The sequence below is a fragment of the Palaemon carinicauda genome, chromosome 13 (assembly GCF_036898095.1).
Source record: "Palaemon carinicauda isolate YSFRI2023 chromosome 13, ASM3689809v2, whole genome shotgun sequence".
Taxonomy (NCBI): Eukaryota; Metazoa; Arthropoda; class Malacostraca; order Decapoda; family Palaemonidae; genus Palaemon; species Palaemon carinicauda.
In genome coordinates, this window is record NC_090737.1 from 41,698,477 (window position 1) to 41,711,046 (window position 12,570).

The 12,570-nt window shown below is 34.0% G+C and overlaps 1 protein-coding gene across 1 annotated transcript in view; it reads left to right on the forward strand.

Moving 5' to 3' along the window:
* LOC137651937 (FMRF-amide neuropeptides-like) overlaps positions 1-11,598 on the forward strand; it is a 164,289-nt gene extending 152,691 nt beyond the window's left edge. The window contains exons 3-5 of the mRNA XM_068385152.1: positions 7,188-7,247; positions 8,075-8,332; positions 9,921-11,598. Coding sequence (XP_068241253.1) covers positions 7,188-7,247; positions 8,075-8,332; positions 9,921-10,620 — 1,018 coding nt within the window. The 3' untranslated portion in view covers positions 10,621-11,598. The remainder of the gene's footprint in view (positions 1-7,187; positions 7,248-8,074; positions 8,333-9,920) is intronic.
* The last annotated feature ends 972 nt before the right edge of the window (positions 11,599-12,570 follow it).

Genomic DNA, 12,570 nt, shown 5'->3' on the forward strand with positions numbered 1-12,570 from the left:
AGACCAATGTTATTGGTCCACCGTGACTCGTTAACAGAATATGGAGCGTCAACGCTGTCAAGTGATTACCACACGCTTACTCTAAAAGACAAGAGCTCTCTTGAGGTGATGGGAAAATATCCCTACTGAAATAAAGCATAAGGAAGGTGGCCTAATATTCTCCAACGATAGTCTAGATTCATAAATTACAAATACCATTTTTTGAGAAAATTAGAAGTCCTCAAAGGATTTTCTCAGACAATGGTAAGGTCTCGAAGCTGCTGAAATGAAGTTCGGAAATAATTGACAGTATCATCGTCCACAATTAAATTATAAATGACATTGGTGCAGTATTTTGTGAATAAGTAAGATTAAAGAAACACGCTCTACTAACCAAAGTTTAATAGCTACTTTCTCCCGACCATATTCTCATTTCATTCTCAACCCTCCTCTGCTCGTCGGCACCATAAAAGTCACGTTAAAATTTAAACTATCAAGGCTTCTTATATAAATTGGGATGGATTTCACTCCACGACATCTCCTCAAGGGATCTCCTAGGGCAATCTGCGTGGTCTCCAAAGCATGCAAAAGTCACTCGCGATTCCTTTGAACCTCAGACGTTCGTCATCAGCCACAGAACGAAGATGCTGCCGCGTTACTGCTCTCTTACACCCAATTCTTGGGTCGTTTTCCCTCCTCGTTTTAGGAGAGGCGTGGAATTAGATTAAAACCTATAAACAAGCTTCAGTATTAAAATAGAACACTTTTAATTTACCTTATATATGTACGTAAAACGATTCTCTATCAAACACATACACGCAGACACTCACACATACATATACAGTATGTATGCGTTTGCATATACTATATATAAATCCTACATATATATATATATATATATATATATATATATATATATATGTATATATATATATATATATATATGTGTGTGTGTGTGTGTGTGTGTGTGTGTGTGTGTGTATGTTTGCGTGTGTGTATGTGTGTATGAATGTATATCATCATCAGCCGTAGCTAGTTTAATGCAGGATAAAGTACATTATTCTATCTTATTTTTACCCCTCTTGTTTTGTTGAAATGATGTGCTGGGCAGGCTTAATAGAAAGACCATGTATGCTAGGTGGTTTATCAAGAGGTTGTCATTTCCTTATCCGTTTCTTTTTCTTCTAAAAACTATCCTTACTGTCTTCCCTTCAGTTGAAGTGGCTATCCTGGAGGGTATTTAGCCTTTCATGGTGTATCGGCTCAGCCCTGTTAACCAGTTTCTTTTCGACTTTTTATCTATCGCGTATGGGTTTGATAAATAACTTTATTTATAATTCCTTAAAACAAATTATTTTTGTTATCATTCTTGTTAATTTAGTTATTAATTATGACGTATCTTTTCTATTACCATAAATTCTTATGCTGTCTGGAGACATTGAGCGAAATCCGGGACCAGTACGTCTTAGATTTCGTCAATGTCGTCTACTGTACTGCAATATTCGTGGTCTTAGTGCAATTACTCAAGACCTTAGAGTTTCATCCAGACAGTATGATATTCTTTTTTGCTCAGAAACACTGGATTCTAATGTAAGGCACTCATCTGAGCTCCTTATAACTGGTTTCAAGAAGCCAATAATCTTAAAACGTGATGCCATTCCTAGGGCCAGGTGAATAGCGGTGTATATTAGGAGTGAGACTGAGTACCCTGCTTCTCATAAGTCCTGCTATGAATGTGGATGTCATGAGATTCAGGTAATAAAAGTTTGCGTCAGGCATAACAACTTCTATTTGTGTTCGATCTATCGGAATCCAGACATGGATGATTCTATTTCGATTGTCTTCTTACCATTATGGCTAAGATACAAGAAGATGATAGAAAGGCGTCTTTTGTCTTTGTTGGTGATTTCAATGCTCACCATAGGGAGTGGTTAAGGTCTGTTTTTCCTACCGATCGCCATGGCTTAAGAGCTTTATACTTTGCCTCTGAATCAGGCTGTGAGCAAATCATAAGTGAAGCTTCTCACAGGTCTGGTAACTGCTTGGGCCTCATATACACCAACTCCCCTAACGTAATAAGAAGTAAGGTTGGTTCTCCAGTTGGAACATCTGATTATGCCTTGATTTCATTGGTAATGAAGACTGAACAGCCTGTCCCTGATGTTTCATACTCATATAAGATTTATATGAAATCTCAGGCAGATTGGAATGGGATTTTGAGTGAATTTTTGGGCTTGAATTGGACATAATTGTATAGTGGTGTTGAACCTGTTGTCCTTTTGAATGAGAATCTAATCAACATAATTGATAGTGAAGGACAAACCCTGGTTCAATGGTGATTGTAGACGTGCTAATTTGGAGAAGCAGGAAGCCTATCATCTTTGGAAGGGTAACATATCAGATTTGACTTGGAATAACTATACTCAGCTTAGAGCTTTTGCTCAGAGAGTTTATGCTACAACTGAAAAAGAATACAATTTAACCATAAAAGAAACCCTTTCTGGTGCAACTCAGGAACATAAGTGGTGGACTACCCTTAAATCTATACTCTTTGGTATAGATGCAACAGTTCCTCCTTTACTTAAACCAGGTGACTCTGTCACTCACTGTCCAAATGAAAAGGCAATCCTTTTGGGTCATGTGTTTGACAGTAAACAGAATAATGAGAAACTTGATTTTCCTCATTCTTGTTTTACTGAGGGTAAACTAAGTAGTTTAGCTTTTCGATCTCGTGAAATTAAAGCTCTCTTAAAGGACTTCGATGCTTATGGAGGTGTAGACCCAAATGGTATTTTTCCTTTGTTTTTTATAAAGACTGCAGATTTCTTAGCTCCAAAGTTATCTATTATTTTGCACAAGTTAGCAAGGAGAGGATCTTTTAGCAATTGTTGGAGAATTTGTAATGTTATTCCACTATGTGAATGTGTTTGTGGTAGCTCAAGTCCTACTGATTATCCCCCAATTTCCATAACTCCCATATTATGTAAAGTTTTTGAATGTCTTTTGGGAAAACGTCTTAATAGGTTTGCTGAAGGTAATCATCTGTTCCCTAGTTCGCAATTTGGTTTTCGTAAAGGCCTTGGAGCATGTGATGCCCTTCTTACAATCTTCAATGCTGTACAGTAATCCCCAGATCTCAGCATTTGATGTATCTTTAACTCTGTATGACTCTTAAAATTTTAGGTGTGATTCTCGACAGCAAATTTACTTTTGAGAAACACATTAGGTCTGTGTCTTCTTCAATTGCACAAATAATTGGCTTATTGAGAAAGCCTTTTGAGATTTTTTGTGATCAATCTATTCTGAAGAAGTGTTTTAATTCCTTCATTCTACCTTGTTTCGAGTATTGTTCTCCTGTCTGGTCTTCGGCTGCTGATTCTAATCTTAATTTGTTAGACAGGAACTTACTGTCTATCAAATTTCTTATTCCTGATCTAGATATTAATCTCTGGTACCGTCGTTCAATTAGTTCGTTATGCATGTTGCATAAGATTTTTCATGATTCTGATTATCCTTTACATTCAGATCTTCCCGGACAGTTCCATCCTCTTGGTAATACTAGGTATGCAGTTAATTCTAATAGTCAGGACTTCTCCATCATGAGGATCAATACAGTATTTCAGAAGTTTTATTCCAGCTCTGACTAAGTTGTGGAATGATCTTCCTAATCGGGTACTTGAATCTGTAGAACTTCAAAAGTTAAAGTTGCAGCAAATGTTTTTATGTGGAAAACGCTGACAAGTATTTTTATAGTTTATATGTGACATGTCTGTTTTGATGTTGTTATTATTTTTGAAATATTTTATTGTTATTCTTTCCTCATATCGTTTATTTATTTCCATATTTCCTTTCCTCTATCGTTTATTTATTTCCTTATTTCCTTTCCTCACAGGGCTATTTTTCCCTATTGGAGCCCTTGGGTTTATAACATCTTGATTTTCCAACTAGGGTTGTAGCTTAGCTAATAATAATAATAATAATAATAATAATAATAATAATAATAATAATAATAATAAACATGAACTTCCACTCACGTCTGTTTATGGTCTTTCTATGCCAGTTTATACCAACAAATTTTCTTAGCTCGTCAAACCATCGCCTTCCCTTCCTTTCCCTGCTTCTTTTGCAACCTCTAAGGCCCAATTCGGGTATTTTTAATGTTTATTATCTGTCATTCTCATTATATGTCCTGCCCACGTCCATTTATATTCTTCTTTGACTTTTTAGAATATCCTCTACTTTGATTTGCTCTCGAATCCATGATACTCTTTTTTTCTGTCTCTTAGTGTTATTACCATCATTATATATATATATATCTATATATATATATATATATATATATATATATATATATATATATATATATGTGTGTGTGCATGTATGTATAAACACACACACACACACACACACACACATATATATATATATATATATATATATATATATATATATATATTTGTGTTTATATATATATATATAAATACATATATATATATATATATATATATATATATGTATGTATATATATAAATATATATGTGTGTGTGTGTGTGTGTTTATATATATGCATATATATATACACACATATATACATACATACATACATATATATATATATATATATATATATATATATATATATATATATAAAATAGTCCTGTCATTCCTTCATCCAACCTCGTATTCTCTTATCCTTGGAAACATCGCAACCAGAGATAACCTTATTTATACCAGATTCGGACCTAAATCTTTCGGGGTTAGTTCGTTGTAATGACAAAGACTTATCCAATAAATATATTTATATCGTTGCCCAGTTTAGCTGCTTTCCTCTCCTTCAACTTCAAAGTTTTGCTGAGTCTGCCTCTTGATGATTTTGCTCGTTAGAAACTATACAATCCTTGATAATATTCCCTTGAGATTTTTTAAAATCATATCGATAATTGTAGTTAGTTTTATTTTTCTCTTTGTTATTTCAACTTTGTTCTCTTATCATTTATTTATTTATCTCTTCTTCACATTTTTGTATTTATGAGTTAGTATATTCAGTTGTAGATAGTTTTGTAAAGCATATATGGTATTAGGCTGGTTTCACATAAGACATTTTCTCATTTTTTAAAATCCTCCTCCTCCTCCTACTACTACTACTACTACTACTACTACTACTACTACTACTACTACTACTACTACTAATAATAATAATAATAATAATAGAGCCAAATCGTATGACATTAATATCTGTACTTCAACTTCATAATATTGAGTTATGGAACATGTCTTCAGGAAATGAAATATTACGACACGATATTTTTGACATCACAGGTCTTAGTAAGAATGCATAAAAAGGCAAAAACTCAAGGAAGCAATAAAAAGTAAAGTGTCCAAGGAAATTCAAAGAAAAATAGAAGAAAGAAAGGAAAAACAGAAATAACCGAGTTGAGGTTTATAAATGGTAATGGCAGAAGAGATTACATAAGTGAACTTAACACTAAGGAAGGAGTAATAGTGTTGAGGACAAGGGTAGATATGATAGAACTAAAAGAAATTATAGAAATAGGAATGAAAGGGATAGATTTTGTGTGTTGTGCGGTAATACAACAGAGTATAAACATTTGTTTAGCTGTAAAGATTTAAGACAATTAGAGGCAGTGGCATAGAATTAAGGAAGTTAGAATCACCAACCAAAGAAGTTGCTTGGTATAATAGTATAATAGAGAGGGGCTATGGAAGTTAGGAATAAAAGCATGCAAGATTCGTAGGAAAAAATAGCTTGTTCGAGTTTAATTAAACAAGTTAACATCGACTAACAAACCCAGGTCTCAGATCACCTTTATCTTTCCTTATTTCTTACTTTTTTTTTATTTAAATCTTTTTATTAACTTTGCACTTTTAGGTGTAGTTCAGGGCTTACTAATTTGTTTGCTATTCTGTTATTAGTCTCATTTCTGTTTGATGACCTGAGTCGTGTCTTACAATGGAAAGTTAAAAATGGTACTTTTCGCAAATATGAAATATAAATGAAAGTAGCATTCCTCGATTTCTGGGAAATGTTTTTGGGTCTGAAGGTATAGTCAAATATGAAAAGATCTTACCTCTAATTTAACAGAATGTTCTTCCAAGGTATGTCCGCTGCACTGAAAACTTTTTTACGAAAAGGACAGAGAGAATATCTTTTCATCTGATGGTCTAGGTTTGTACTTGATTATGCATATGTATGCCCTAAAAATTCAGATAATGGATGGCTCTGTGAAAAGGGAATAAATCTAAAATGTATACAAAATCTAAAATGTATACACAAAATACATTGATGTGTAAGTTGTCAGAGTACTTCTGTACATACCTTTTTAAAAGGCAATCTCAAAATCTTTCTTTGTATTATGGAACAATTGTTCAACTGCAAAAAGACATATCTTCGCCAAAATGACAAGTAGATTTTCTTTCAATAACATCGTCGATCCAGGCTATTCTTGTTACAATGCAAAGTCAGTTTGAAGGATTTTCCCAGTAATCTGTTTACGAAAAGTTCTGGAAATACTTGGCACTAACAATCATCGTGGAGGGTAAAAGTTATAAGTGAAATTTTGTAAGTCTTTTAGTACGAAAACCTTATAATCAAAAGAGTTGATTATTCGTGTTTAAAAATATTCATTGGCCAGTGAAAGCTATTGTGTGTAAACTGTTGTATTGACACTAATTAATTTGTTGGTAAAATAGTACACGAGTAAAGGTTGTTTATAGATTGGAGGTATTAATTTATTGATTATATTTCCCCAGTTCAAAAGAGAGAGAGAGAGAGAGAGAGAGAGAGAGAGGAGAGAGAGAGAGAGAGAGAGAGAGAGAGAGAGAGAGAGAGAGAGAGAGAGAGAGAGAGAGAGAGATTTTATTGGTCTATATGAAATCAATAGGCCCTCTGGACGAACAAAGAAATGAGTGTTTCGTAATTGAGCTAAATTATAATTTTCACATTGTTGTGTTAATTGGACTTTTCTTTAAACTTTTCATATTCAATCATATTTATGTACTGTTTTCTTCTTTAATTTTTAATCCCCTTTCCTTCATTTTCTTTTAATCTCTCTATTGATTTTGGTAATTTCTCAATTGGAAAGGCGTAAGGATTATGTCGCTAAAAATAACATTCGGTAAGCTTGAGTCATTCCTTATTCGAATCCCATTCAATCGTCTAATTTCTAACGTTCGTCTTCTTCTTTCAGATTTGGACGTAGCGGGGATGCCGTGAAGAAAGATACCAGCAGCGGCAGAAACTTCCTCAGGTATAATTGTTCAAAAGCGAAGAGTTCATAACACATATATCTATCTATCTATCTCCTATATATATATATATATATATATATATATATATATATATATATATATATGTGTGTGTGTGTGTGTGCGCGTGTACGTGTGTGTGTGTATGCGTGTGTGGTGTGTGTGTGAATATTTATAGATGTATATAAATGTATTTAAATATTTCTCTATATATGTACATTTGCAAAGGCGCTTTTGTATGTATATATAGTAGTACATGTAATATACTGTATTTACACAAAAGCACACACACATATGTATATATATATATATATATATATATATATTTATATATATACACTCTATAGTGTATGCGACCCGTCAAACCTGACGGGTAAATATTTAAATAGATATGTGCACACATGCAAACAGGCTCACACACACACAGAGATTCAACCCTTCCCAACCACTTCCCCTTTCACCAGGGTATGTCTACATCCTCTCCCCCTACCCTAGGGACGGGATAGACCGAGTAGAAATATGTCTGGCTATGTCGCTAAGCATGACCAAATATATATATATATATATATATATATATATATATATATATATATACATATATATATATATATACACATATATATATATATATATATATATATATATATATATATATATATATATATATATATATATAAATATATAGCCAAAACGCTTGCTTTTTATTATATAGGGAAGATTAGGAATATATCCAATATACTCACGTCTATTGAAGAAATCCAAGTAAATATAGTTCAAGAGAGAAAACAAGAGAAACACTGAAATTTTCATTCTTCCACTTTTCCATTAGATTTGGTCGAGGAGGAAACGATGAGTACGAAGGCGACGAAGATGGCCTAGCATCCATCGAGAAGAGAAATCGCAACTTTTTGCGTTTCGGACGCGACCGAAACTTCTTGAGGTTTGGACGTTCGGATCCTGAACAATTCGGCCTCGAAGCTCAACCACTGGAGCTCAGTCGCAGTCTAGATGATGGGCCCGTGGAGGATGAGAGAGCCGATCTAGAGAACTACCTACGGTACAGCCGCCCCGATAAGAACTTCCTAAGGTAAAGGAAAATAGCTGAAGTATAATAGTCTTCAGTCTTTTGGTAAAACGCAGAGACTCACTCGTCCTAAGTCTCTAAGTTTGGCGGATTTTTATCTTATGCATTTTGGGGTATGTTATTACTCTGTAAGTGAAGCATACAAACGATCTTCACAGGCCTTTCAGATATTCAAAAAATATATACTCTGTATAAGATAATCAGTAACCTACTTAATCATTCTCCTGCAACCAAAATCATAAAAAAAAATTAACCATATCTGTAATAACCAAACGTAACAACCCATTAAGGATTATCTGCTACTTCTATGAATAATCTCATATTTAGCATTTTTCAATATTCTATTTCTTATCAACTATCAATTTATCTGCATATAAACTTTGAATTATTCTGTAAAAACCACAAACAAAAAACTTCTAACTCATTGTCATTGCGTGATAAAAAGTTGTATACATTTGCTATGTAATATGTCTTCAACATTCCATTATTCCGATATAAACATGCATTCTAAGTTTCAATTCTTTCAAATGTTATTTAACCTTGAAATTCCAATTCCAAAAGCTGGGTTCTTCAAAAATATCGTGTTAACGAATTAATACACTTAAAGATTAGATCACAAGCATAGGAAATATCAAGTAAATTTTAAATTCTAAAAGCTAAATTCATTATAAATCTCATGTTTACGAACTGAGACAATTAGAGATCACATCACAAACACAGGAAACATCATATAAGTTTTCAATTCCAACCGCTCAGGCCTTCACAATCATCGAGTTTACGCGCTAAGACACAGAGATCACATCACAAGCACGGGAAATATCAAATATGTTTTCAATTCCAAAAGCTAAGTTCTTTACAAACATCGTGTTTACAAACTATAACAATAAGAGATCACATCACAAGCACGGGAAATATCAAATAACTTTTCGATTCCAACCACTATGTTCTTCATAAACATTGTGTTTACGAACTAAGACATTATTAAATCATATAACAAGCATGGGAAATATGTAAATTTTCAATTGCAAATCCTAAGTTTTAAACATCGTGTTTACGAACGAAGACTCAATGCGATCACATCACATACATAGAATTATCTGGGTGTGTTTTGAGAAATGGAAGTGGACAAATCGTCATAATTGTGATGAAATGGCAAAGAGATGAATAATATTGCTTTGGAGCATACAATAAGAATAGATTTTCATGGGAAGTCACAATACTTACAAGTGATGGAAGATGGAAACTTGCCCTATTGTTTAGTCCTTTTCATCAAGGTCAGATATTGTGATATTGTTTATTTCAAACTACTTTTAGTCCATTTTATCCCAATGTATCATGTATTGTATCAATTAAATATATCTTTAAACTGGAATACAAAGATTACAGCATTTGTGTGTCTTTTTTTCTTATTTATAACTAATATTCTTCATCAGTTCATGGTTTTCCATTTAAATGAATAATCATCAATTTCGCATAGAATGCTTTTTTTTTTTTTTTTTTTTTGCAAATAGAGCTTTCATTGTGAATATAGATTAAATTTTTAGTCTATAAGCTCTATATATAAATTTTCAATGTACATTCTATTCTCCAGATTCGGACGTACCTACGACAAGAACTTCCTTCGGTTTGGACGTTCAGTTGATGCCCAGACACTTTGTGATGATTGTGAGGAAGAGAATCTTAACAAACATCTCGAAACTGCATCATTCTCTTCTTCTTCCTCCTCATCATTTCCCGCCACTAGAGTATCTGCAGAACAGAATGTCGACGGGGACTACCAACTCGTGAAGGAAGCCAAAGCCAGGCCATTAGCAGATGCCAATGAAAAGAAAGACGTCCATCGGTCTAAGCGCGAGGCTTCCACTTACTTCTCAAGTTCTATCACAGCCCCTCACGGTGATTTCGATACTGCTATCACGGGACCTCACGGTGAATTCGATACCTCTGTCTCGGGATCTCGCGGTGATTTAGATACTTCCGCCTCGGGACCTCAGGGTGACTTCGATAGCTCCATTTCGGGACCTCACGGCCCCGACTTCTGGGGACGTGATAGCCAGCACAGCGAAGAGCAAGTGGACGAACGTTCCGCCAGTCTCGGCCTCGACGACTTGCAGGGAGTCGCCAAAAGACCTTACACTCGGGATTTCTTACGCTTCGGGCGAGATCGCAATTTCCTGAGGTTCGGGAAAAGATTCGACGGCACACCTTCAGAGTCCGACATGATGATGATGACGCCTCTCCAATATACATCCAAAAGGGTCAGCCACAATAACTTCCTCCGGTTCGGCTGAGCTCCCTGATGAGAGCACCATAGTTAAACCCTCCCCCCTCCCTTGAATGAATAATTACGTCTTGAATCAATAATAATAATAATAATATTAACAATAGACTGAATTCGTCTCGTCCTCATACTAGGATAAAGTACCGAAAATAGTTTATGTGTGTTGTTAAACTTCCTCTCCGCCAAACTTCAGATTTTCTTCTTCTTTTCCCTGAGAGTAAGAAAACAGAAAACTGAACCAAATTAAACTTTCGTGCAATGTGCGGTCACCTACCATAATTGACACTACAAGACACTATGTGCTCAGGTTAAACGTCATTGCACTTACAGCAAACCAATGACTACCGGATAGCCATTTTCAACAATAATAATCCTTAAATATGACTTAGCTTTTTTTTTTGACTGATTAAAAAAATAATATCTTTTTCCCCCAGTAGGATTTATTTTGCCATATTATTTTATTCCTTTTAACACGATTGCTATTTTTAGTTGCCGAAGAGTGATTTCTTATCCATTTGCACTTTTAGTAACAGACAAAAATATTTTCTTCCATGCATTCAGATGTTTCATTTTTATGTCCAGAAAAAGAGGGTGGTCAAAGAAGAAAGAATATCATGAGCAAAATCCGGATGAAAAAAAAATATAACAAAATTAATTGGTAATAACCCGGTTTTCATTTTTCTAACTCTCATCAACCTTTCCTTTCAGGATTTTAAAATTAATTTAGATACTTATTTATTTCCTGATGTCTAATATTGCCACGTAAGATATAAGCATTTATCCCCTGGGCATTTCATTTCAGATCTTTGAAAATAAAACGTCGTATCCATAGTTAAATGTATAGTCGTTAAGGAAATCATTTGTGAGAAAGAAACTGATTAAAAATAGTATGTACGAGACGACGCTTAGTGTTACTGATGTGTATAAACCTGTAATGTTATTTTGCCCTATAAATAATAATTAAAGAAGGCTGGAAATAAAAAAAAAAGCATGAAATTGTCGTCCTTTGTTAGATGAGGGTTATTTCAATATTACATGAGATGGAAGGAGATTGTTCAGAGGTGAAGGTGTAAAGGCTACTGCTAAGTTTAAGATATACGAAAAAAACAATCATATCAGGAGAAAAGGTTATTGAAGAAAGTCTCCCAGTTTGTTGAAATAAATAGATTATTTCTCACTGTTTTTAATTTTTCCTCTGTAAATCCTTTAAGTTATGGGACTGTTTCTTGTCTTAACTGATGATTTTAATTCAAATCCAATTAAAATTTAAAATAGTCTTGCCAAGGAAAATATATTTATCGTACAAACAGACCGAGCAATTAAATTCTGATTTAAGCATTCGTGATGATGAAACGAGATAATGATAAAGATTAAATTTATGATAATATAAGATGATACTTGATAAGATAACGTCTTCCTAGCATGAGAAACAATATCACAAGTAGAATAGTCAATGTAAATAAAAAAGAAAGAAAAAAATTACGCAATAGCTAGCTATGAACCGAACAAAGTTATTGCTGTGGTCCGGTTTCATCGTTTTCTCTAACAAGAAGGAAATGAGAAAGTCGAGTCTGCAATCTTAGTGTTATAAAAGATTCAACAGAAAGGCAGTACTGGAAATTCCTAGTCAGTGAGAGGACGGTTCTCATTACAGTCGTGTTATAGCAGAAAATGGTTTTAGTAAGAGGAAATTGTTATAGTTGCGAGACCCTTACGTTCCAAAATTCTGACTTAGCCGACTGGAGCTTACTCCATCGTATCGCAGACCAAATTGCGAATAAATAAACACATTACTACATTGAGGTCAACAAGAAACGATAGATCTTTCGATGAACAGTCAACCAACAGGAAAATTATTCGAATAAACAAATTTGGAAATGATTGGAAGAAAAGGCCATTTTATGTTCTATAACTTTCTTGGAATGGCTGCTCACCAAGGGCACAACTTTTCATATGAAGA